Here is a 21,444-nt window from a genome sequence, read left to right as displayed (position 1 = left end):
TCCAAGAGCAGCCTGTTCAGGCTGGATAGGAAGTGAATCTTGGGACAAGGTCTTGCAAGCTGCTGCAATGCAGACAGGTATACTGGGACTCCTGTGGCCCTAAAAGGAATGATTATGAAGGATGTGGATGGCACCTCACCCATAAGAGAGAAGGACATCAGAAATACATGTACTAATATTTCTTTTCACCCAGAATCTTAGAGCAGCATATAAAATATAGGAATATCTTCACTTGGCAGATGGGGATAAAGGAGGCTAAAAGTTAAAGTTTGCTAAATTCAGTGAAAACCCACCAGAATGCTAGTGTCAGGTGAGGTTCTCCTCCTTCACAGGCTTTGGTGAGACGTACGTAAATTTGCTACGTATAAAGGAGACATTCTTTGTCCTGCAGTGAATCTCAGCTGCTTAGTAATAGGGGTGTGTGTGTGTGTGTGTGTGTGTGTCTGTTTGTGTGCGTGCACACTATACATATGCACATACATACACATGCACAGACAGAAATTATATTTATTAATGTTTTGTATTTGAATTGTTTCCTGTATTTCGTAACAATTTTGACATTACGCAAAATCTAGATATTCTTCAGTAAAGAGTGCATTTTCTTTTTTTTTTTTTTAATGAATAGCCCAGTTTGCTTTTTTTTTTTTTAAAGAAATTCACGTTCTTTTATTTATTTATTTATGACTGTGTTGAGTCTTCGTTTCTGTGCGAGGGCTTTCTCTAGTTGCGGCAAGTGGGGACCACTCTTCATCGCGGTGCGCGGGCCTCCCACCATCGCAGCCTCTCTTGTTGCGGAGCACAGGCTCCAGACGCGCAGGCTCAGCAATTGTGGCTCACGGGCCCAGTTGCTCCGTGGCATGTGGGATCTTCCCAGACCAGGGCTCGAACCCGTGTCCCCTGCATTGGCAGGCAGACTCTCAACCACTGCGCCACCAGGGAAGCCCAAGAGTGCATTTTCATAAAACAAAAGGCTAGAAAAATATTGGGAGAATTATTAAAGATCAATTTACTTTCCACGTATCTTCATAGAAAGTGAAGTTATTGTGAAAGGCCCATGAAGGTGGCAGTGGCCCGGGCCTCTCTGGACCTCTGCAAGGACCTGTGAAATGTTTAATGAGCACACACTAGGACCCAGGTATGATAGTAGTTGTAGGAATACAGGAGCTGGGTATTCCTCTGCTCCTGACAATAGGACTTTTACCTGGCTAAATAACAAAGCAATGCAGCATGTTCTAAGAACTGTGGAGAGTACACAAAATATAGGGCTACAGAGTTCAGAAAGGAACAGTCAGTTGCAGTCTGGAGTGGCTAGGGAAAGCTTTGTGGGAAAACATCACTTAAACCTTGTCTTGAGTATGTAGGTGGTCGGAAGGGGGCAGCAGGTAGACAGAGGCGTTACTGGGAAAGGGACCAACAGGAGCGCAAGACACAGAGGCAGGGGTGTCCTTGATACGTCTGGGCTCCTCTGAGTTGGCAAGAGCAGTGCATTCTGTGTGCATGCCAGCACAGGGAGGGGGGCCTGGGAAGACAGCACTATTGATAAATGGGGCTCTGAATAGACTATAGATGTAAAAGGAAGCTTGCTAAGAGAAGTGATTTTTTAGTTAAAGTGTCCTTGTAAAATCCCTAACGAACATGCATTTTCTAATCAGCTTCCAGCCCCAGGACAAGTGACTACAAAGAAAACCAGAGCTGAGTAAAACTAGTCTCAGGCAAGATACACAAAAGGAAATGGATTTTCTTAGGGATGATCCTTTAACAAAGTCATGTATTGTTAGACTTTCGATGGTGCAGTTATCTTTCTCCCCGGATGACTTGCAAAAATGTTGGATTTCCAAAATCAAATTCACCATTTACAACGTTGTTCTCCAACCCTTCCAATGATTCCTATGGGAAACTAGGCTGTGGTTCTACCTTCCCCCTGCTGGTGGGTTGCCGCCCTGTTCTAGGAATGCCACAAGAATATCTGTCAGTGCTTCTGAAACTTCACTGTGCAAAACAAATGACCTGGGGATCTTGTCAAAATGTAGATTCTGATTCAGTAGTTCTGGGGTGGGCCTGAGACTCTGCATTTCTAACAAGCTCCCAGGTGCTGCTGAAGCTGCCAAATGGGACCGATCTTTGAGCAGAGGCTGCAAGGCTGTAGAGGTTGCTTGATTGCCGCCATCTCACATTTTCTCCTCCCTGCCCCCTCCCCGAGGGCTTCACGCGTCAGGTCCTGCCTCCTGTCACTCACCCTTTTTCCTCCCCTTTCCTCCCTTCACAAGAGGAAATGTGCCTTTACTATTAACACCTTTGAACAACTATAGATGCCAGTTCATTCATTCAGCAAACACTTATTGAGCCCATACTTTGTGCCAGGCACCCTGCTACCTGCGTGCAAAGATGAAGTTCCAGTACAAATGAGACAAGGCTACAGGCAAAACAATACTTCTGCTCAGTACTTCATTGTCAAAGTCAAAGTACAGTGACTTTCATTCCACTTTATTTCACATGCATCAAAGGTAGTGGGTGAGATTGTGGTGAAGGTTGCATAACTGTATTAATCTACTAAAACTAATCAAACGGTATATTTACAAGGGTAAATGTGATGATCTGTAACTCATACCCTCAGTACAAGTAGTAGGTGAGGAAACCTTCCTTTCCTCCATTGCTTAATTGCTTCTCAAGTCCAATCAGCAAGTCACAGCTTTGTAATGAATAGAGGAATTGTTTGGTCAAGTTGTTTGCACCTGTGTGTTTTCTCCCCGGAACCTGCTATCAGCAGATATGATGCAGGAGTGGAAAATGTTTGGGGGTGAAACCGTTCCCGGTTTCGCCTTGAGTGAGCTCCAGTTTCTCAGCAGACATGGGCTGTAGGTCGATGAGCCCAGGTTTCCAAGGTGAACATAAGTGAGCCTTCCAAGGCTGATTGCTAATAACGGGAATGTACGCTTGCTGGGTACACTGTAGCTGGGTCCTGCCCCTGGGCGGTGGCCTGTGTGACTCAGCTGTAGCGGGCCTGGATGGAGCCACAAAGAACCTGGCAGGCTGACCTGCTGCCGCTGATACCTGATGCAGCCAGGCCTGCGGCTCTTCAGATGTTGCCAAGTTGGGGCCTGGATCCCCTTCTGAAACATCTCAGGGTTTCAGAAGCCACGATGGAGAGGTACAACATACTGTTTCCCTCCTCTGCTCCCCAGAGCACCCAGACCATTTTAAACACTGCAATCTGTGCCAGTCTGTGGTTTTAAATTTTCCTCTTACATTTCTGTCTTAGTCAGCTTGGGCCACCATAGCAAAATACCACAGACTGAGTAGCTGAATAACAGACATTTATTTCTCGCTGTGCTGGAGGCTGGGAAGTCCAAGATGAAAGTGCCAGCAGATTCAGTTCCTAGGGAGAACCCTCTTGCTGGCTTGTAAATGGCCACCTTCTCACTGTATCTTCACATGGTAGAGAGACGAAGAAGACAGCTCTCTGGTCTCTTTCTACAAGGGCACTAATCCCATCATGTGGGTCCCACTCTCATGGCCTAATTTAAACCTTCATTCTTCCTAAAGGCCCCCACCTCCAAATCCCATCACATGGAGGTCACATGTGAATTTTGGGGGGGACACAAACCTTCAGTCCATAACACGTGAACTTTCTCATTCCTGTAAAGACTAAGTGATTTTTAAATTCATTTTTATATTTAAAGAAAAGATAGCAGGACTCAATGGCACCAGGCATGGGTTGCCTTTAAGGGACATAGTTTCAGATACATCAGTAGAGTTCCACCGCATAAATGGTCATAGAGTCTTAACGGGAGTTAAGATCTGTGAAGAGGAAGGAGAGGGAATTTGCCCAAGTGGCCTAAGGAAAACCAACTGTGTGTAGCGTGGGTGGAAACAGAAGCAGTAGGTGAAAAGCGATCTGAGTATTTGGTGGGAAAACGAAGCCTGAAACATTACGAGAGGTTGCTCGGGATCAGGTCCATAGCAGGGACGTATGAAGGACTTCTGTCCCTTTTCCAGGTCACAGAGACCTGTCTTAGTGGGCCTAGGAGGCTGGGTGGAAAACTGAGAGCCAAGTGGAGCAGCACACACACACACACACACACACACACACACACGCACACACACACATGCACACACACACATGTGCATGTGGCTTCCCCCTCCCATCCCTTCTGCAACCATTCTCAAGAGAAAAAATCCATTTCATTACAGTGCTATCCTGTCCTCCTCTCTTAGCGCATCTCCACCCCCGGTTCTCTTGAGCAAGGTCTCGGTCCTCAGGGCTTGACGGGGCTCTCACTTCAGGGCCAAGGCACTGCGTGGGAGGGTGTCTGGGCTGACTGTGAATTCGAGAATAGTGTGCGATCGTCGGAACCACAGGCCTCTGTAACTCCTCAGGACAGAAGCCCAGGGCCCAAGGAGGCGGAAGACAGCGTAATGTGAGTCAGGCCCTAGAGACTAGCCTAGAGTCTGATCTAGGCGGATCCCACCCCCCGCCTGGGTTCTGGGGTGTTCAGCAGGTCCTCAGAACCTGCTTCCAGGTGTCAGACTCGAGACTGGACACCTTCCCAAGCCCGTAGTCCCAATCTCGCCCCCTTAGGAGGAAGAAGCAGGGCCACTGTGACTTCCCCGAGGGAGGCAGCCACGCCGGCCCCTCTGGGGCCGCCCAGCCAAGGGAGGTAGAGGGGGCTCAGGGGGACAGCTGGAGGATCCAGCCGCGGCTGCTCCTGTCTGCCCTGGGGTGCGCTCCCTGCCCCCGTGGTGCCCTGCTCCTTCAGCCTCAGGCGCCTCCCCACCGGCAGCCGCGGGGGCACCCAGGACAGTGCTCCTGTTGGGCTGTCTCCCCCCTGCTGCGCTCCAGGAGAGGCAGGCCACGCTGCTTGCACAGCACTCCTCCCGCAGCCGCTCGGCCAGGTCCTCACACGCCCGACACCGTTTCATCCTCATAAACCCACTTTATAGATGAAGGAAGTGGGGGTGAAGGAGACCACGATTAGCCCAAGGTCACACAGCAAGTAAGTGGCAGAACCAGGAATTAGGCTAGCCTTCCATTAAGACCAGCTGCCCTTGGGATCTGGGGTTTGATAGAGGTCGGGCTGGGAGGGAGGAAGTGCAGGGGACAGCGCTGGAGAAAGCCACTGGGAGGTGCCAGCCGAGGTGGCTCTGACCAGGGGACCCTCACATCCACTGCAGCTCTTCCTGTGGAAAGGCCAGATGTTCCTTTGGTACCCTGCCCCCAAATAATCCTTCCTTAACTTAAAGGGCCTGGAGCATATATATCACTCCGGTCACGGGAGGAGGTGGGGAGCCAATCCCTCAGTTTCTCCAGTATCTCTCCTCTCACTCCAGCAGCTGTGTTTTTTCACTGGACCTTAGGTGGAGACTTGCTAAAGTGTTACCAGGAAGAAGATGAGAAAGGCAGAATACTACAAATTGGGACTCCAGAGAGAATAGTTCCAACTTGAGACCAAGGCCGTATGCCTGGATTCTAGCTGGAAGGGTCAGGGTCTTTCCTAGGCAGCATTTGTGGTGTTGGGGTTATGAGCGTGGGCTCTCGGGCCCAGTTGCCTGGCTTCAAATATTCACTCTGGGACTTCCCTGGTGGCACAGTAGTTAGGAGTCCGCCTGCCACTACAGGGGACACGGGTTTGATCCCTGGTCCGGGAAGATCCCACATGCCACAGAGCAACTGAGCCTGCGTGCCACAACTACTGAGCCCGCGTGCCACAACTACTGAAGCCCGTGCGCCTAGAACCTGTGCTCCGCAACAAGGGAAGGCACCACAATGAGAAGCCCATGCACCGCAACAAATAGTAGCCCCCGCTCGCTGCAACTAGAGAAAGCCCGTGTGCAGCAACGAAGACCCAACACAGCCAGAGATAAAACAATAAGTAAATAAATAAATAATGTCTACTCTGCCTTAACTAGCTGTGTGACCTTGGGCTAGTTACCCAACCTTAGTTTCCCCAACTGTAAAATGGGAATAAAATAGTAACTACCTCTTAAAGTTAGTATCAAAAGAGTCAATTCAGAGAGCTTAGAACAGGACTTGGCACACATGAAGTGATTGATGAATATAACATTATGGGGCAAGTAGAAATCAGATTGATTTACATAGGAAACAGACTTAACCTGATTTAAATATAGACATTGTCTGCCCATGACTTGTGTGCCTCTGTAAGGTTTGTACCATAACACACAGTGGGGCTGATGAGACATCAGCCTGGGAGCAACAGGATCCTGGATTTACATCCACCTTTGCTGTTCCCAAAGGTGTATGACTCTGGACAGGGCACTTCATCTCTTTGCATCTTAGTTTCATCAACTATGAAAAAAAAGGGACTGGAATATAAAATCTCTGACATTCCATTGTCATTCTTATATAGAACAAATAGTTTCTGCACTCAGACTGGGTCTATCAGGAATAGTAACAATAATAATAATAACAATAAGTGTTCTAGGTTTTAGCTATGTACCAGTACTATTCTAACCATTTTATATATTTAATTCCTTTAATCTTTATAAAAATTTATGAGGTAGGCTATTATCGCCATTATGTCACAGGTGAAGAAACTAAGGCGTGGAAAAGCTTAAGTAACTTGTCTAATGTCACAAAGTCAATAAGTAGCAAAGCAGGATTCAGAGGTGAGCACTCCAGCTCCAGAGCCTGTTCTCTCTAGGAAGTACATTCAGTTGGCAGTAACAGAATGGAATTAAGAGTGGCTTAAATTAGATAGAAAATTATTTTTCTCTCATATAAAACAAGATCAGAGATAGGCATCCCAGAGCTGTGTGGTGGTCACATAAAGTCATCAGAGACCCTGGCTCTTTCCATTCTTTTGCTCTGCTATCCTGGTTATAGTAGATCCATCCTCATAGTCACAAAATGGCTGCTAAGGCTCTGGCCATCACAACCACATCCTAGGCAGGTATCAGGAATAGAAATGAGGAAAGAGCAAAAGGCTACACCCCTTTAGAGAGCTTTCCTAGTGACTTCATCTTATAGCTCATCAGCCATCCCTATTTATAAGGGAGGCTAGGGAATGTAATTTTCCAGGTGGGTATACCACCTGGAGTTCTGCTACTAAGCAAGAGAGGGAATGGTTGTTGATGAAGCAACTAGCAATTTTTTGGCCATACTGAGGGACTGATATGTGAGCTGTGCTGAAGGAGCATCACAGAGAAGGGGGGGCAAGAGATGCAGAGGGGGAGGGCTGCATGACCACCCTCTGTGTAGAAAAGACACCTTAGATAGAGGACTGTGAAAGTTACCCCCAGCAAAACCAGGAACCATGTTCTGGAAGCACGGCTTCCCGCCCTTTCTAGACTCCATCAGTCTGGTTTCTGTAAGACTCTGCTGAAAAATCCCAGCACATCGACTGTAAGAAAATGCTTGTGTTCAGTGAACTTATCAACAAAGGGAGCAGCAAAGGAGGGGGCTGTCTGGAATGGTGGTGTCACTGAGTGAAAGTTGCACAGTGCAGCTGTTTGTGGACCTAACGAAAATGTTACAGATATGACCGTTTTTAAAAAATGATTTGCAATGTAGTTATATGATCCTGTATACATTTCCCAAGAGATATGGCTCTTCTCTAGGAGGGAAACATAATGCATGGCTCTCTTTAGTTTATGGATTTAAATAACATAGTGGAAGTTATTTTAACTTTAATAAGAAAATCTAGAGAATATAATCTAAATGGAAGGAAGAAATACAGAAAATGTCTATGAAACAATTTTATGTTATAAAATTTGTTAAAATATAAAGTTACAAAAATTCGCTCCACCTATTAATATATTTGTCTTTTTAAAACACTATATAAAAATATTAAAAAATTTAAAGTAATAAAAAAAAGAAAGAAAGAACAAAGAGAGCAACCAAACCAAAAAACAAATCCACCAATGATAATAAGCGCTAAAAACTATACTCAAAAACAAAAACACTATATATATCTATAGCTATTATGTCTTCTGATAACAAAGATCACAGAGAGTATAGTTGCTTCTTCCAAAGTTTGCAGAGTAGCCATCCCCAATTTAGCAGTTTTCGCTCTTGCAGGTCTCTTGTCTGCCAGTGTTACAAAACCGGTCCTTGAAGTCTCCTTGAAGAAATTGATTTCATTTTACACATTGTGGTAGCTCATAACTGTTAGTTAAGAGGCAATAAAAAAATTATAAGGGGTGATGTAGATTTCTCAGGATTCAAAGGCTATATACCTCCCCTTCCTACCTCTTCCCTGAAACCTTTGATATGTAACCTTTGGTATCCTACAGTTTGCTTCAGTTAATGTCAAACTTAAAAGATAGGTGAAAATCCAGTTAAGGGCCTGCTTTTGGCTTCCAGGGTGAATTACATCAAGCCGTTCTTCTACAGCAGGCTGATTCCATCATGAAGCTATGGCCGTAGGTTTAATGTTGCCTAGGCCAGGTAGCTTCCCCCTGCCCCATAGCTGCATGTGTTCAGTGGTAATAGGGAGGATTTGGTAGCAAGGCCTGGGTATCCCCATAACACAATCCAAATCTAGCACCACTATTAAGAAAACAGTTTAAACCATGTTGATCATGGGAATCCTATTCATCTGAAGGAAAACAGAATCATTACTAATCATTGTACGTCAGCTAAGTTTCAGCCATTATGTTGTCCCTTCAAGATTTGTTGATTTGTAAGTTCCCTTGGATAGAACAGTATAAAATAAAAGGCAAGGCTTCACCATGTTTGAATAACATGATTTTCTTCTTTAGTACATACCATACTGCACAGGAGAGACGGGCGCTGGCTTTGCAGCTTATTGACTTTGTGACATGAAGCGAGTTACTTAAGCTTTCCGTGCCTTAGTTTCTTCACCTGAGGTGTGAGGGTGATAATAGCCGACCTCATAAATTTTTGTAAAGATTAAATGAGTTAAATATATAAAATTCGTAAGCACTTCAAACTCGTACGAAATGCAACCTCATTTCCTCCCCACCCTGATATTTGCATCTCAGATGCGGTGAAGCCGTAGAGAAAAACAAGCGTCTCATCACGGCAGACCAGAGGGAGTACCAGCTGGAACTCAAAAAGAACTACAGCAAGCTGAGAGAGAACCTCAGGCCAATGATAGAGCGGAAAATTCCAGAACTCTACAAGCCGATATTCAGAGTTGACAGTCATAAGAGGTAAGAAGAGGGCAGGGGAGGCGTCTTCCCAGAGGATAAAGGATAGCGCTTGAGGCCCAGCAATCAGAACCGCAGAACCTCTGGGTGTGGGAGCGGGCCCTGGAATCGGAGAAGCCACCCAAGCGTGACCTGCTCTGCTTGCATCCCGCTCCTCCTGCGCCTTCCCCTTGACCTCTCCGGGGCCCCTCCATGCGGCCTTCTGCCAGCAGTCTTCCCAGGGCCCAATTACTGCCTGTGTTTCTTCCGGCACAGCGCGAAGGCATGGCCGCACTTTCCCGTATTTACTTACTTACTCCATGATTGATGTGCTTTTCTAGCGAGTGATTTTCCTCTTTAAAAGGCTAACTGATGTTTCTTACTTCTGTTCTCTCTCCCTCCTTAATTTCAGAGACTCCTTCCACAGATCTAGTTTCAGGAAATGTGAAACCCAGTTGTCACAGGGCAGCTAAGAAAAGCTCTCTTCACCCATGAAGACTGGAGGCCCTGTGACCCTGGAGAAGGACCCTCTGGAACTTAAAAACAGGACATTTGCCGCACAGGACATGCCACATGCTCCTTGACCAGACAGCACTCTGGAAGCTTTGGGATGCAAGTGACCATGGAAATTACACCCAAATGGGGTCTGAGCAGATCCTGGGGCATTTATTTGGGGGATGGAGGTGGTGGAGGATGGTTAATCAGGGGTGCCTGTGTATTTATTAAGCCATGTTTTTTCGCATAATTGTGCAAAACAAAGCATAAACAGCATCTCCTGCTGAGTGGTCAGGAACTGATGACTTCCTCCCGCCTGTATTTGAATTTAACCTGTATTTAGACAAACCCAAATTGCCCAAGGGAAAATGGACAAGTTGTCCACCAACCTCTTCAGAGTGAACTTCTCCCCTCCCCTCTTTATGGGAAAGGAGGGTGACCTTGCTGGAGTACAAAACATTTCCAATAAAACTGTGAGGGGAGCCCTTACTAGAAATCAGAAGATCATGAAGGCTGGAAATGTGGGGATCGATTAATTGTTTGTGAACTTGTTACCCTTTTGGTAACGGTGGACTAATTGTTGTATAGTTATTTTTGCTTTATTGTTCTGTTAGGTGGTTAATTTAACATGCATTTATAGAGGAGCACACGCGAAGCACTGAGTTAGGAGATACATGGTACTCTGAGCGACCCGCCCGAAGTTGCAGATGCTGCAGTTACTTAAATCGAAACATTTCTCCTCTAAAGCTTTGCGTTTTTTCTTATGCTCTCTCTTGCTCACTCTTTTTCTCATCCTCTCTGGGACCAAGTTTATTTTTATAAAAGGATAATATTTCTACTTTCATTTCTGAACATTGCGCTGTCCGTCAGCATGTGTACATCAACTAAAGAATATATTCAGGATTCTTTGGACAGTGTACTTTAGGAGGAAGATGAACAAAGTTATTATTTGAGAATTAAATTATATATTTTTTCATATGACTGATTACCTTGACTGGTACTAAAAATGTAATAAGAATTGCAAGCAAAATGTTCCCCTTTGCAACTCGTGTTTTTTATTTCGACAACTCATGACTCTTTTGTAAAGCATTTCAGAGAAGAAGAAAGATGCATGATCATGGCCTTGGTCAAACAGTGCTATCCAGGGTCACACCTCGTATATAATATTTAATCTTGGTGGTCATGAGAGAGAATTTAATTTGGATATACCAGAACTTTTTGTTTACACCATCAGGTATGCATGAATTTATATTCTGAAAGAGGACCGTTTTGTTTTGTTTTTAAATTACTAAAGCTTACTAGTTGAAGGGGCAAACTTTTTGTTTTTTAGGCATTTGGGGCAGAACTCTTTCTATCTAAGTATATGATATGTTTGTTTTCTTAAATGAGTACGCATGACATATTTTAATTCCATGTGTTGTTTAGTGTCTTCTGTGTGGGAGACACTGGGTGAGACCAAGGTCAAACAACATTGTCACTGCCCTCCAAAGCCTCTTAGTTTAGTGAGGAAGAGCATCTCTATGGCTGTAGCCATAATACACAGCAGACTAGAACAGGCCCTGTGGAAGGTAACCCTTCCTGAGTGACTCCAGGGTGGCCATTATTATCAACACCTATTATATTTTGCCTTCAAACAATAAGCCTTAGGTGGTAAGTAATGTAGACCTGGCTTTTAACTCTAAAAGCCCTAATAATCCTATGACCTAAAATATTCCGGATTAAATGTCCCTTGCTTTTAGATACGTGTTGTCACTTTTGATTTCAGTCTCTCTTATACCGCAGTGGGTACCACTTGCTTCACAAGTGCAAGGGCTGTGTTCACTGTTGCATTCCTATCCCCTAGCCCAGAACTCAACACACAGAAGACATTTAATAAGCATAAGCTGAATAATTAAATGAATGAATGAGTGTGAGTAGGCCAGCTTCTGGACCAGCACTGTGCAGTAGAAATATAATACAAGCCACATATGTCATTTTAAATTTTCTAGTGGGCACATTAAAAAAAAAATCAGGAAAAGAAACAGGTGACAGTAATTTTAATAATACATTTCATTTAACCCAATATATACAAAATATTATCAATTCAACATGTAATTAATATGAAAAATTATTAATGAGGTATTGTACATTCTTTTTTTCATACTATGTCTTCAAAATCTGTATGTATGTGTTTTATATTTAGAGATTTTACACTTTACACTTAATCTCAATTAAGTCCAGCCACATTTCAGGTGTTCAATAGCCACATGTGGCTAGTGGCTACTGTATTGGATGGTACAACTCTAGAAGCTTCCAACTTTTATAACGTGATGCCTCTGATCTGTGGGCTCAGACTATAGATAACCAATGTAGGAAGAATACTGTCTAGGGTAAGAAAGACAGAATTCTGACTGAGAGCCCACGGGCTTACCTAGAAGTGAAGCTGGTGGAGTTGGCAAGTGTGGACTGGTCAACACTGGTGTAGCTCATACTCTTTCTAGGCTAACCCTGGCTCTTTTCTCAATTCCAGATAGTTTAGTTGTTCTCTACGTAACAGTTATAAATGAAGTGGAGGCATTGCTGCACTTACCTAAGTAACGGCATAAACAAAGAACTTGGGCATTGGTCCTCTGATTATGTATCCTAAATACGGGGTTAAGAAAGAAGCATTTCAAACATTGCTAAGAGTAAAGCACATGAGGCCTTTTGAATCCTGAAGATTGGAGAAACCTCTATGCCATGGTAGGCCTCTTGATTTTACTTTGGAAAACTCTTCAATGAAAGTTTATGGGAGAAATCTTCTGATTAGCTTCTTGCCTCTTTTCCTTTAGCAAGGTCAAGGGTGCAACTGTCACCAGCTCTTAAGAATCTCATGAAAGTGAAACATGAATATACTGCATAGACCTGTTTGGGTTTGTCATGCCACACATTGTCTTAAACTCCGGAATTCTATTCAGTAAGAAGTCCTTTCCATGACAATAGATTAGTTGTAAAACAAAAAACTTTTAGAGCTGTCACTGGTAATTGTGGTTTGCAAGTATGTTTTCAAACACAGGGAGCTTTTGTTTTGCTTTGAATGTATTTTTAAATGCTTGTTATCTCAAATGTTGTAAAGCTGCTATTGACTAAGTATCATTTAAAAAACAAAAAACAAAAAACTAAAACTAAAGGTTCTATTATATTCCAGAATGCTGGGTATGTCCACAGTGTTTCCCAACCTTTTTCACATTCTGGGTATAAATGTTATCTATTGAGGCATAACAAATAGCCCCCAAACGCATTAGCTTAACACAACAATAAACAATATCTCACCCAGTTCCTGTGGATTAGGATTAGTTTAGTTGGGCAGTCTGATTTAAGGTCTTGCATGAAGTTGCAATCAAGATATTGGCCAAAGCTGCCATCATCTGAAGGCTTGACTGAAGCTGGAGGATTCTATTCCAAGGTGGCTCATTCATAACATTGGAAAGTTGGTGCTGGTCACTGATGGGAGGCCTCAGTTCTTCTGCTTGTGGACCTCAGCCCCTACTGCATGAGTGCTTGCTGACTTCCCCTTTGATGAGCAGTTCAAGAGAAGCAAGGCAGTGTCTTTTTATGACCTAGCCTCAGAAGTCATACTCTCTCTTGTCTGCCATATTCTATTTTTCAGAAGCAAGTCACTAAGTTCAGTCCACATTCAAGGAGAGGAGAAGTAGTTTCTACCTTCGGAATGGAGGAGTGTTAAAGAATTTTTGAACACATTTTAAAATCACCATAATGGGGCACATTAAAATTTTGCATTTGTTGTCTCACTGGGATAAATGGACAAAGCTACTTGCTTCTAGAGATGACCAGCCCTGGCACTCTGGCTGCCCTGAGTCCCTCCCAAAGACTAGGGCCATCAAGCTCAAGTAATATCTATAAGCAAGCTCACAGGTGCACCATGGCACACCGTTTGGGAAGCCTTAGCCTAAGGGTAGTTCTTAGTTGGCAATCTTTTGTAAGGAACAGAAAACCAAACTCAAATTAGTGTTTTCAAAGAGGGTAGTGGAGTTAATTGGTTCACTTCACAGATTAACCCAGAGGTAGAATTGGTTCAGACCCAGCTGCATTCAGGGCCTACCCACCATGTCCTGGGCCCATTTTTCTTCTCTGCTTTCTCTTGTTTGGCTCCATCCTCAGGCTTTCAACAGTAGTCCCTGGAAATTCCAGGCTCATCCGTCATGACAGAGGCAATCCTGAGCCTCACAACTTCATACCACCAAGCTCCACAAAGAAAAGAGATTCTATGTTCCAGAATTCCCAGGCAAATTCTCTGGGTTCACTCTGATTGGAATGGCTCAGGCTAAACAAGGTTCTCCCCTCTAAGGAGAAGCAGGATGAATATCAACTCAAACCACAGGGCTAGCGAGAGAGGGGCTGGTGGTTCCCCAGGGAACCAGGAAGAAAGGGAAAAAGAAGCCTAACAAACCATGGGGGCTCCCTGCAGAACATTGCTTTAAAGTAAATGCATTCAGAAGAAGGAACTTCTGTGGAGATCAGGATTACAGTTTATTTCATATCATGTTCACAACCATTGACCTGGAAGCATCTTCCCTAGAAGGGGAGATGAAAGGGCTATACAGTACATGAAGGAGGACTTAGGGCTTATCCTATCCTGAAAGAGTGGGGACTGGGACAGATGGGAGTGGGAGGTTTTGCTGTACCAGTAATACATCCTCTGGAGTGTCTTGCCAAAAATGACACAAATGACCAGGAATCAGAACTCAGCTGGGAAGGGCACTGGGAGAAAAGTGAGAGCAACAGGGAAATAGAATAAGTTATGGTAGGTTTGAGTGGAAAAAGTCAAGCATCGGGCTTCCCTGGTGGCGCAGTGGTGACAAATCCGCCTGCCAAGGCAGGGGACACGGGTTCGAGCCCTGGTCCGGGAAGATCCCACATGCCGCGGAGCAACTAAACCTGCGCACCACAACTACTGAGCCTGCGCTCTAGAGCCCGTGAGCCATGACTGCTGAGCCCGCGAGCCACGACTGCTGAGCCCATGTGCCACAACTACTGAAGCCCACGTGCCACAACTACTGAAGCCCGCTCACCTGGAGCCCATGATCCACAACAAGAGAAGCCACCACAATGAGAAGCCCGCGCACCGCAACCCAGAGTAGCCCCTGCTTGCTGCAACTAAAGCCTGCATGCAGCAATGAAGACCCAACGCAGCCAAAAATATAAATAAATAAATTTATAAAATAAAAAAAAAAGTCAAGCATCAAAATTGTGTCTCTCATCATGGTATCCTCAGGGCCTGGACCATAGTGGGCACTCAATGAATGTTTGTAAATCACCGAAGTACTGAATGAAGGTGGCCATCAGTGATGACTCCTGTCAGACTGTTCCTCTTCTGTATCTCTCGGCTAAAAGCACCTAACAGAGGACAGACAATTAAGGTCAACTAGCCCCGGAGGAATGGCCTTCTATTCCCTCTTGACTTTACCTATTATGAATGCATGGGCAAGAATTAAGAGGATTTTTCCCCCTTTTCTGCTGTTTTCCCTTGAATCACCCTAGACCTTATCCTTAATAAGAATCACAGAGCCTGATTAAAAAGCCAGAGCTCTGATGGTCACTGCGTTTTCTGCCATGGGATTACTGAAGGAAACGTAGCATAGCCTTGGTTGAAAACTGTTTGGAGAGCTGTCCACGTTCCTGATCCTTAAGGCCTTGATGCTGCAGCATGTCTCGGGGGAGCAGTGCTCTCTCTGGAATGATGCTACTTAGCCCAACCCAGTTCCTGGTCTGATGATGATCTTTGTGGCATTAGCTTGGCAGCTAAATGGCTTTCACCTTTACTATTTTCCCCACACGTTTGGAAGATGGCAAATCACTGGTATCCAGGATAAGGGAGTGATTAGCAAGGTGGTAGAGCTCTAAAGGATACAGCTGAGAAATCAGCTCTCTTGTCCCTTATCATTTCCTTTATGCAACAAGAGAACATGACATGAACAAATTGTTCTGTTATCCAACAGGATTATCAGGGTAATTACTAAGATTAAAAAAAAAACAAAAAAAACCCCAAAGACTATGTGACTGCCAAAAGTTTCTAGACCAAGGATCAGAAGTCCTGGTTTCTTATTCTTCTATTGTACTTTCTAGTCCTGCAACTGTGCCCAAGTCACTCTACCTCTCTGAGCTTCAGGGTTTTTCACTGCAGAATAGGGGTGAGTTGCTCCATCTTCTCCCAGCCTGCTGAGGAAATCCAATGAGACAATTACTGCATGGAGCATGTTTTGGAAACTCCAAAGTGCTGCCCCAAATGTAAGGAAACACTATTTACAATTGACACCTCCAGAAAGTTTAGCCAGAACCCCACACGTTGTATTCACTGCTGGCAACATTTATCAAAAGCAGGCCAAAAGGTGCAGGCAGGACAGAGACCTGATTTATCAGAAAATAAATGCCTGGTCTATTCAACTTGCAGTGTCAGTTTCCATGGTCTGGCCAAGGCCAAAAGCAAGGGCCTTCAGGGTAGAAGAAGAAAGGGAATCGGTGGAACGGAGAGGGCACACAGGGGCGCCTGGAAAGCCAATCTGACCTGGCTTCCCTTCTCCTCTAGTGCAGCGTGTCTCCAGTGCATTCCTCTAGAAGGTAAATACACGGATTCCAACAGCCCACCTGTGTCCCCCGCCTGTAAATGCTCCCGGAGGGTATCAAAGCACACCGACTTCCACTGGAAACAAAGCTACTGAGCGGCAAGTTTCCCTTATAGTAAGAAAGAAGAAAAAGAGGACTAGGCAGCCAGGACGGATGTGGAATAGCTAAGCTGACGTTGCTCGTTGAGAAGCCCAGGGTCTGTCTGCCTGCTCCATCCACTCCATCGGCTCCAGCTTTGCAGCCCGGACGCGAATGTCTCCAGATGCATATCAAGCAAAAAGTTAAAAAGGATTGCGTGAAGCCCAGAAATTGATTAGGAAACTCAATGGTCCTAACCCACCGAGAATTGAGCACAGGACGCCCCAGCAAACGTTCCAATTTAAAAGCGGCTTAGAGAAATCAAGCAACCCGCCACGCCCACGCCCCCCCCCCCGGGGTGGGGGGGTGGGTGGATACTGCGTGGTTAATGCGCATGCGCGCGCATCGAGTGTTTTGTGGGGGTTTTTTTGGCGTCAGGAGCGGAAAGGTGCTTCAGTCTGGCGGTGAGTAGCCGGAAGTTGGGAAAGGGAGATGCTGCACAGCGTCAAGGAGGGATTCGGGGAGGCTTGGGGACCATTCGTCTCAGGAATTGTGAAGCTGCCTGATAATGGAGTCGAAGTGGGAATCAAGTAAAGTGATATCATGGGAAATAGGCACAGTGCTAAAATCTCCTTCCTGGGTTCCCTCCAACTGGAGGAACCCAGAAGGTGCAGCTAAACGTGTATCTGGAGTGAAAGAGTGAGAGGAAGTGGGGAGGGGGGGCCGGGGGGATGTCTAGTAAAGTCTCCTGAGAGGAACCCGTCACCTGTGCCCAGGCTTGGTTTTCACCGGCCTGAACCCTGAATCTCACGGCAAGCCCACACAGTGGCGAGGGCAAGCCGGGCAGGCTTTCCTGCAGATGAGGAAACAAGACCCAGTCCCTGCCCGGCGAGAACACCTCCACTCCAGTGGGGGCATGTGTGTGCACACAGCTATGGCTGCAGTTTGAAAGGGTCCCCGCCCTCCTTTGCACCTGAGCTCCCACTTGGAACCTAGCCGCAAGCTAATCCCCGCCTCACGCTTGCTTCCTGAAACTTTCCTCCCTTTCCCACCCATCGCTCATCGGCCCCTCACTCTTTGGTTTTATCTGAGTGTAAGACTGTCCGCTCCACTTGATTGGAAGTTCCTTGAGGCCAAGAGCTATCCTTCTTTTTTTTTTTTTTTTTTTTTTAATTTATTTATTTATTTATTTATGGCTGTGTTGGGTCTTAGTTTCTGTGCAAGGGCTTTCTCCAGTTGCGGCAAGCGGGGGCCACTCTTCATCGCGGTGCACGGGCCTCTCACCATCGCGGCCTCTCTTGTTGCAGAGCACAGGCTCCAGACGCACAGGCTCAGTAATTGTGGCTCGCGGGCCCATTTGCTCCGCGGCATGTGGGATCTTCCCGGACCAGAGCTCGAACCCGTATCCCCTGCATTGGCAGGCAGACTCTCAACCACTGCGCCACCAGGGAAGCCCTATCCTTCTTTTTATCAGTGGAGAGATTGACGATCAGGAAGTTCTTATCCAAGTAGACACCAGCCGTCCTGGGCAGTTAAGACTGACCTGTTCATAGTTCTTGTGGTGATTCTTATCATGTAGACTAGACACCAGAAAATTTTAATTCTCCAACTAAATAATGCCAAGTTTACTGTTAACAAGGAGCTAGTCAGTCAGGTTAATAGAGAAAAATATCATTTCTTCAAATAAAACTAGATTGTGTCGTCACTGGGAAATATGAAAGTTCACTTGGTTGCAGTTGCTTGTGTTTTAGGTAATGAATGAAAAAACTCTCCCACAGCTGTCACTGGTGGGAAACTGCACTGGGATCTGATCCCCCACCAATGTCTCCTTCACTCACTAGATGGAACCTTGTCTTTCAGAGCCAATGAAACTGGGCATAGGAGAACCCCAGCACCAGCGGAGGCTGTAAATGTTGGAATTTACAAGAAAGCACCAAGAGAGGAACAAGGAAGGGCAGTATGTATGGGGGGAAGTAGGTGGGGTTTCCTGAGAAAGAGATGAGTACACTGGATGAGGGTGTGAAGGAAGGAACTGTAAGGGGGTGAAATGGGAGAGGTGGGGTGGGGAGTACACTGAGGAGAGCATTCAAGAGATGGGGCTCTCAGTGTAGCAATCCCTCCTTCTGAGAGCCTAAGTCGGCCATCTTCCCTGGAGTGGGACAGAGTCGACTCAGATGAAGTCACAATTTCTGGTTCTTCATCACTCAGCCATTCTGTGAGGCTAATCGACATTTTAGTAAGAGAATGCATTCTCCTAAACCTCCATTGTAGGTGGGTGTTGCCATTTGAGGTCAGGTGAGCCGTCCAGCAAGAACCAGAACTGACTCCCTGGGCCCAAGGAACAATAAAAAGAAATCTGATCCCCACACCCACCTCTCCCTTTGCTTCAATAAGAGGTAGCAAGAAATGCCTTTATGTGACTGAGAAGAAGGGGCTCTGGTCCTCTAGGGCCAAATTATATCCCCATAGGCCCAGACATGGTCTTGTTCATAATTATAGGCCCTTCGTAAATAGCTGATAAATAAAGACAAGCATTCCATGAGGTTATATGGCCCACCTTATCCACAGCCCCTTGTTGAGAGCCCACCCAGCCTACAGCCCCTGGAAGGGGCAGTTGTCTCTTCTGAGCGACCAGTTTCCTGCTGCTCCCCCCAGACCATGGCTGACTCACCAAGGAAACCAATGTGATCCCTGAGGGTCAAGGCATAGCCTCAGGCTCTAAGTTTGTAACTCTCATTTCCACTTTCCTAAAGTGTGGCTACCCTTCTTTCTGGGAGATTTCTGACTCTCTACTGTCAATCCCTCTTTTTATGAGGAAGCTTAGGTGGGTTTCTGCTTCTTAGCACCAAACGAGCTCTGTCAGGACCTGACTGCTCATGGGAATGCTGGAAGAAGGAAACGGCGGTGAGGTGGATGGCCGCAGAGACTTTCCTCCTCCTCCTCCCCTTGAGTCAGCATGGCCTTGTGAGTTGCTTTGGCCCGTGGAATGCAGTGAATTGATACTGTGTGAGTCCTGGCCTAGGTCTTAAGAAGCTTTCCAGCTTCTTCTTTCACCCTCTTGGAGCTGGGAGCCTTTGGGGAAAGAGGTGTGGCTACAAGTACTGGCTACATAATTTGCAGGACCCAGTGTAAAAATGAAAATGCAGCGTCTCTTATTTAGAAAGTATTAAGAATTTCAAGGCAGTGGCAGTGGTAACAGAGCATTAAACCAAGCAGGTGCCCTTCTGGGTATGGGGCCCTGTGTGACTACACATGCTGCACCCTATGAAGCTGGCCCTGCTGACCACTGTGATGGAGTGACCTCACGGAAGGAGAGGACCCTGGCCAGGTCCTAGCTGTTCTAGCCATCCTAGCAAAGGTGCCTGATATGGGAGTGAAGCCATATTGGATATCTGAGACCAACTGAGCCTCCTGAGGGGATGCAGGAGTGCATTAGTGACTCCAGGCGAGCCCAACCCTGATGGCTGAACCATAGCAAATACCTGGCTGTTATTCAAGTTAGTTAGCTAAAGCTCTCATGGCACATGGGCATGCATAGTCCTTAGGGCCACTTCCGCAGGATGGTTTGTTATACAGTAATACATACTGAAACAGGAAGAAAGAGAATTCACAGCGACTGAACACCTGCTGTGCTCCAGGTCCTGTGCTGGTGTGTTTTGTGTGCTGGTTCACCTGATCCATAAAGTAACCTGGGCTGTGATTCCTGCTGACAGGAGAGGCTACTGCAGTTCCATGGGCAAGGGATTGGCCCCCCTGCCGCACAGTCAGTAAATGACAGAGGCAGAATTTGAACCTGAGTCTGAGTGGTTCCAAGATCTGTATAATATCCCTACAATGAAACAAAGAAAGATCCAGGGAAAGTGTACGGACCTCAGAGACTTTTGGCTAGGGATCTGATGCAGACTTCCCCAAGTTTCCTCACAAATCCCACAGTTGAAATGTTAGGGAAATGATCACATGTCAAAGACCCCTAATGAGACACTGTCACATCACAGTTCTATCTTTTACTGTAATTCTTATGGTCCTTGGTGAGCTTAGAAGTACCCTAAAATGAGGCTTACTCTGGTTTTCTGATAGGGATGATACTAAGAAAATTTGATGTGGTTAGCTAGGGTAGTCACCACTTATTTATATGTATATTATCCCCCAACAAACCTCAGGCATCTGTGGTCATCTGAGAATGATCTGGGAATGTGTCCGGACAATGAACTTACATCTGAAGGAACAAGAGTTAATTTCAACATTCAGTTAAGCCAGAGTTAATTAAGAAGCTGAAACAGTTGTCCCTATACGATGGCATCTAACAAAAAAAAGACTTTTTATATTATTCACTGTTTTGAATTTTCTTTGCTGAGCCTTCTTGAGTGTCATCAAGGGGTGAGTGAGTGTGTAGGTAGGTGCCTGACTGTCTGTCTGCCTCTGGGTGGTGAACTCATCATGCTAGGTCAGCCATGAGATCAAGATTAAATGCTAAGTCAGCCTTAAGTGACATAGCGACATTCCCTAGCACAGAGGAGAGCAGTGTGGGCTGGTGTTTATGAGTACAGCTCTACAATCAAAGACACTGAGGTTCAGTTCCTAGTCCTGCCTCTTACTCATTAGTGATTGCAGTGGACTGAATGTTTGTGTCCCCCCCAAAATTCATATGTTGAAACCCTAACCCCTAATGTAATAATATTCGGAGGTGGGGCATTTGGGAGCTGATTAGATCATGAGGGTGAAGCTGTCACGAATGGGATTAGTATCCTTATAAAAGGGGCCCCAGAGAGCTCTCTCACTGTCTTTCAGTAGTGTGAGGATACAGTGAGAATAGGCAATCTGCAACCGGAAGAGAGTCCTCATCAAATAGAGTCTGTCCTGAACCTTGAGAGCAGACTTCTAGCCTCCAAATTGTGAGAAATCAATCTCTGTTGTTTATAAGCTACCCAGTCTATGGTACTTCGGTATAGTAGCCTGAATGGTCTTAGAGATGTGGGGCAAATTGATGAACTTTGTAAGCCTTAGTTCTCACCTGTCTAGAGAATGAGATGTGTGAGGACTAAATGAGATACGATAACCCATGTGACACATTCAGCAAGGTGCCAGGCCTAGAACAAGGGCTTCATGCATTTCAGCTGTTGTTTTATTTGCTGAGCAAAAGAAGGTAAATGGTCATTCTTT

The 21,444-nt window shown here is 45.6% G+C and overlaps 1 protein-coding gene across 1 annotated transcript in view; it reads left to right on the top strand.

The window, feature by feature from the left end:
* Nucleotides 1-11,615, top strand: part of DOCK8 (dedicator of cytokinesis 8) — a 222,501-nt gene extending 210,886 nt beyond the window's left edge. The window contains exons 47-48 of the mRNA XM_036856043.1: nucleotides 8,962-9,132; nucleotides 9,521-11,615. Coding sequence (XP_036711938.1) covers nucleotides 8,962-9,132; nucleotides 9,521-9,581 — 232 coding nt within the window. The 3' untranslated portion in view covers nucleotides 9,582-11,615. The remainder of the gene's footprint in view (nucleotides 1-8,961; nucleotides 9,133-9,520) is intronic.
* The last annotated feature ends 9,829 nt before the right edge of the window (nucleotides 11,616-21,444 follow it).

Source organism: Balaenoptera musculus, chromosome 6 (assembly GCF_009873245.2).
Source record: "Balaenoptera musculus isolate JJ_BM4_2016_0621 chromosome 6, mBalMus1.pri.v3, whole genome shotgun sequence".
NCBI lineage: Eukaryota > Metazoa > Chordata > Mammalia > Artiodactyla > Balaenopteridae > Balaenoptera > Balaenoptera musculus.
This window is presented reverse-complemented; position numbering and strand designations above follow the sequence as displayed.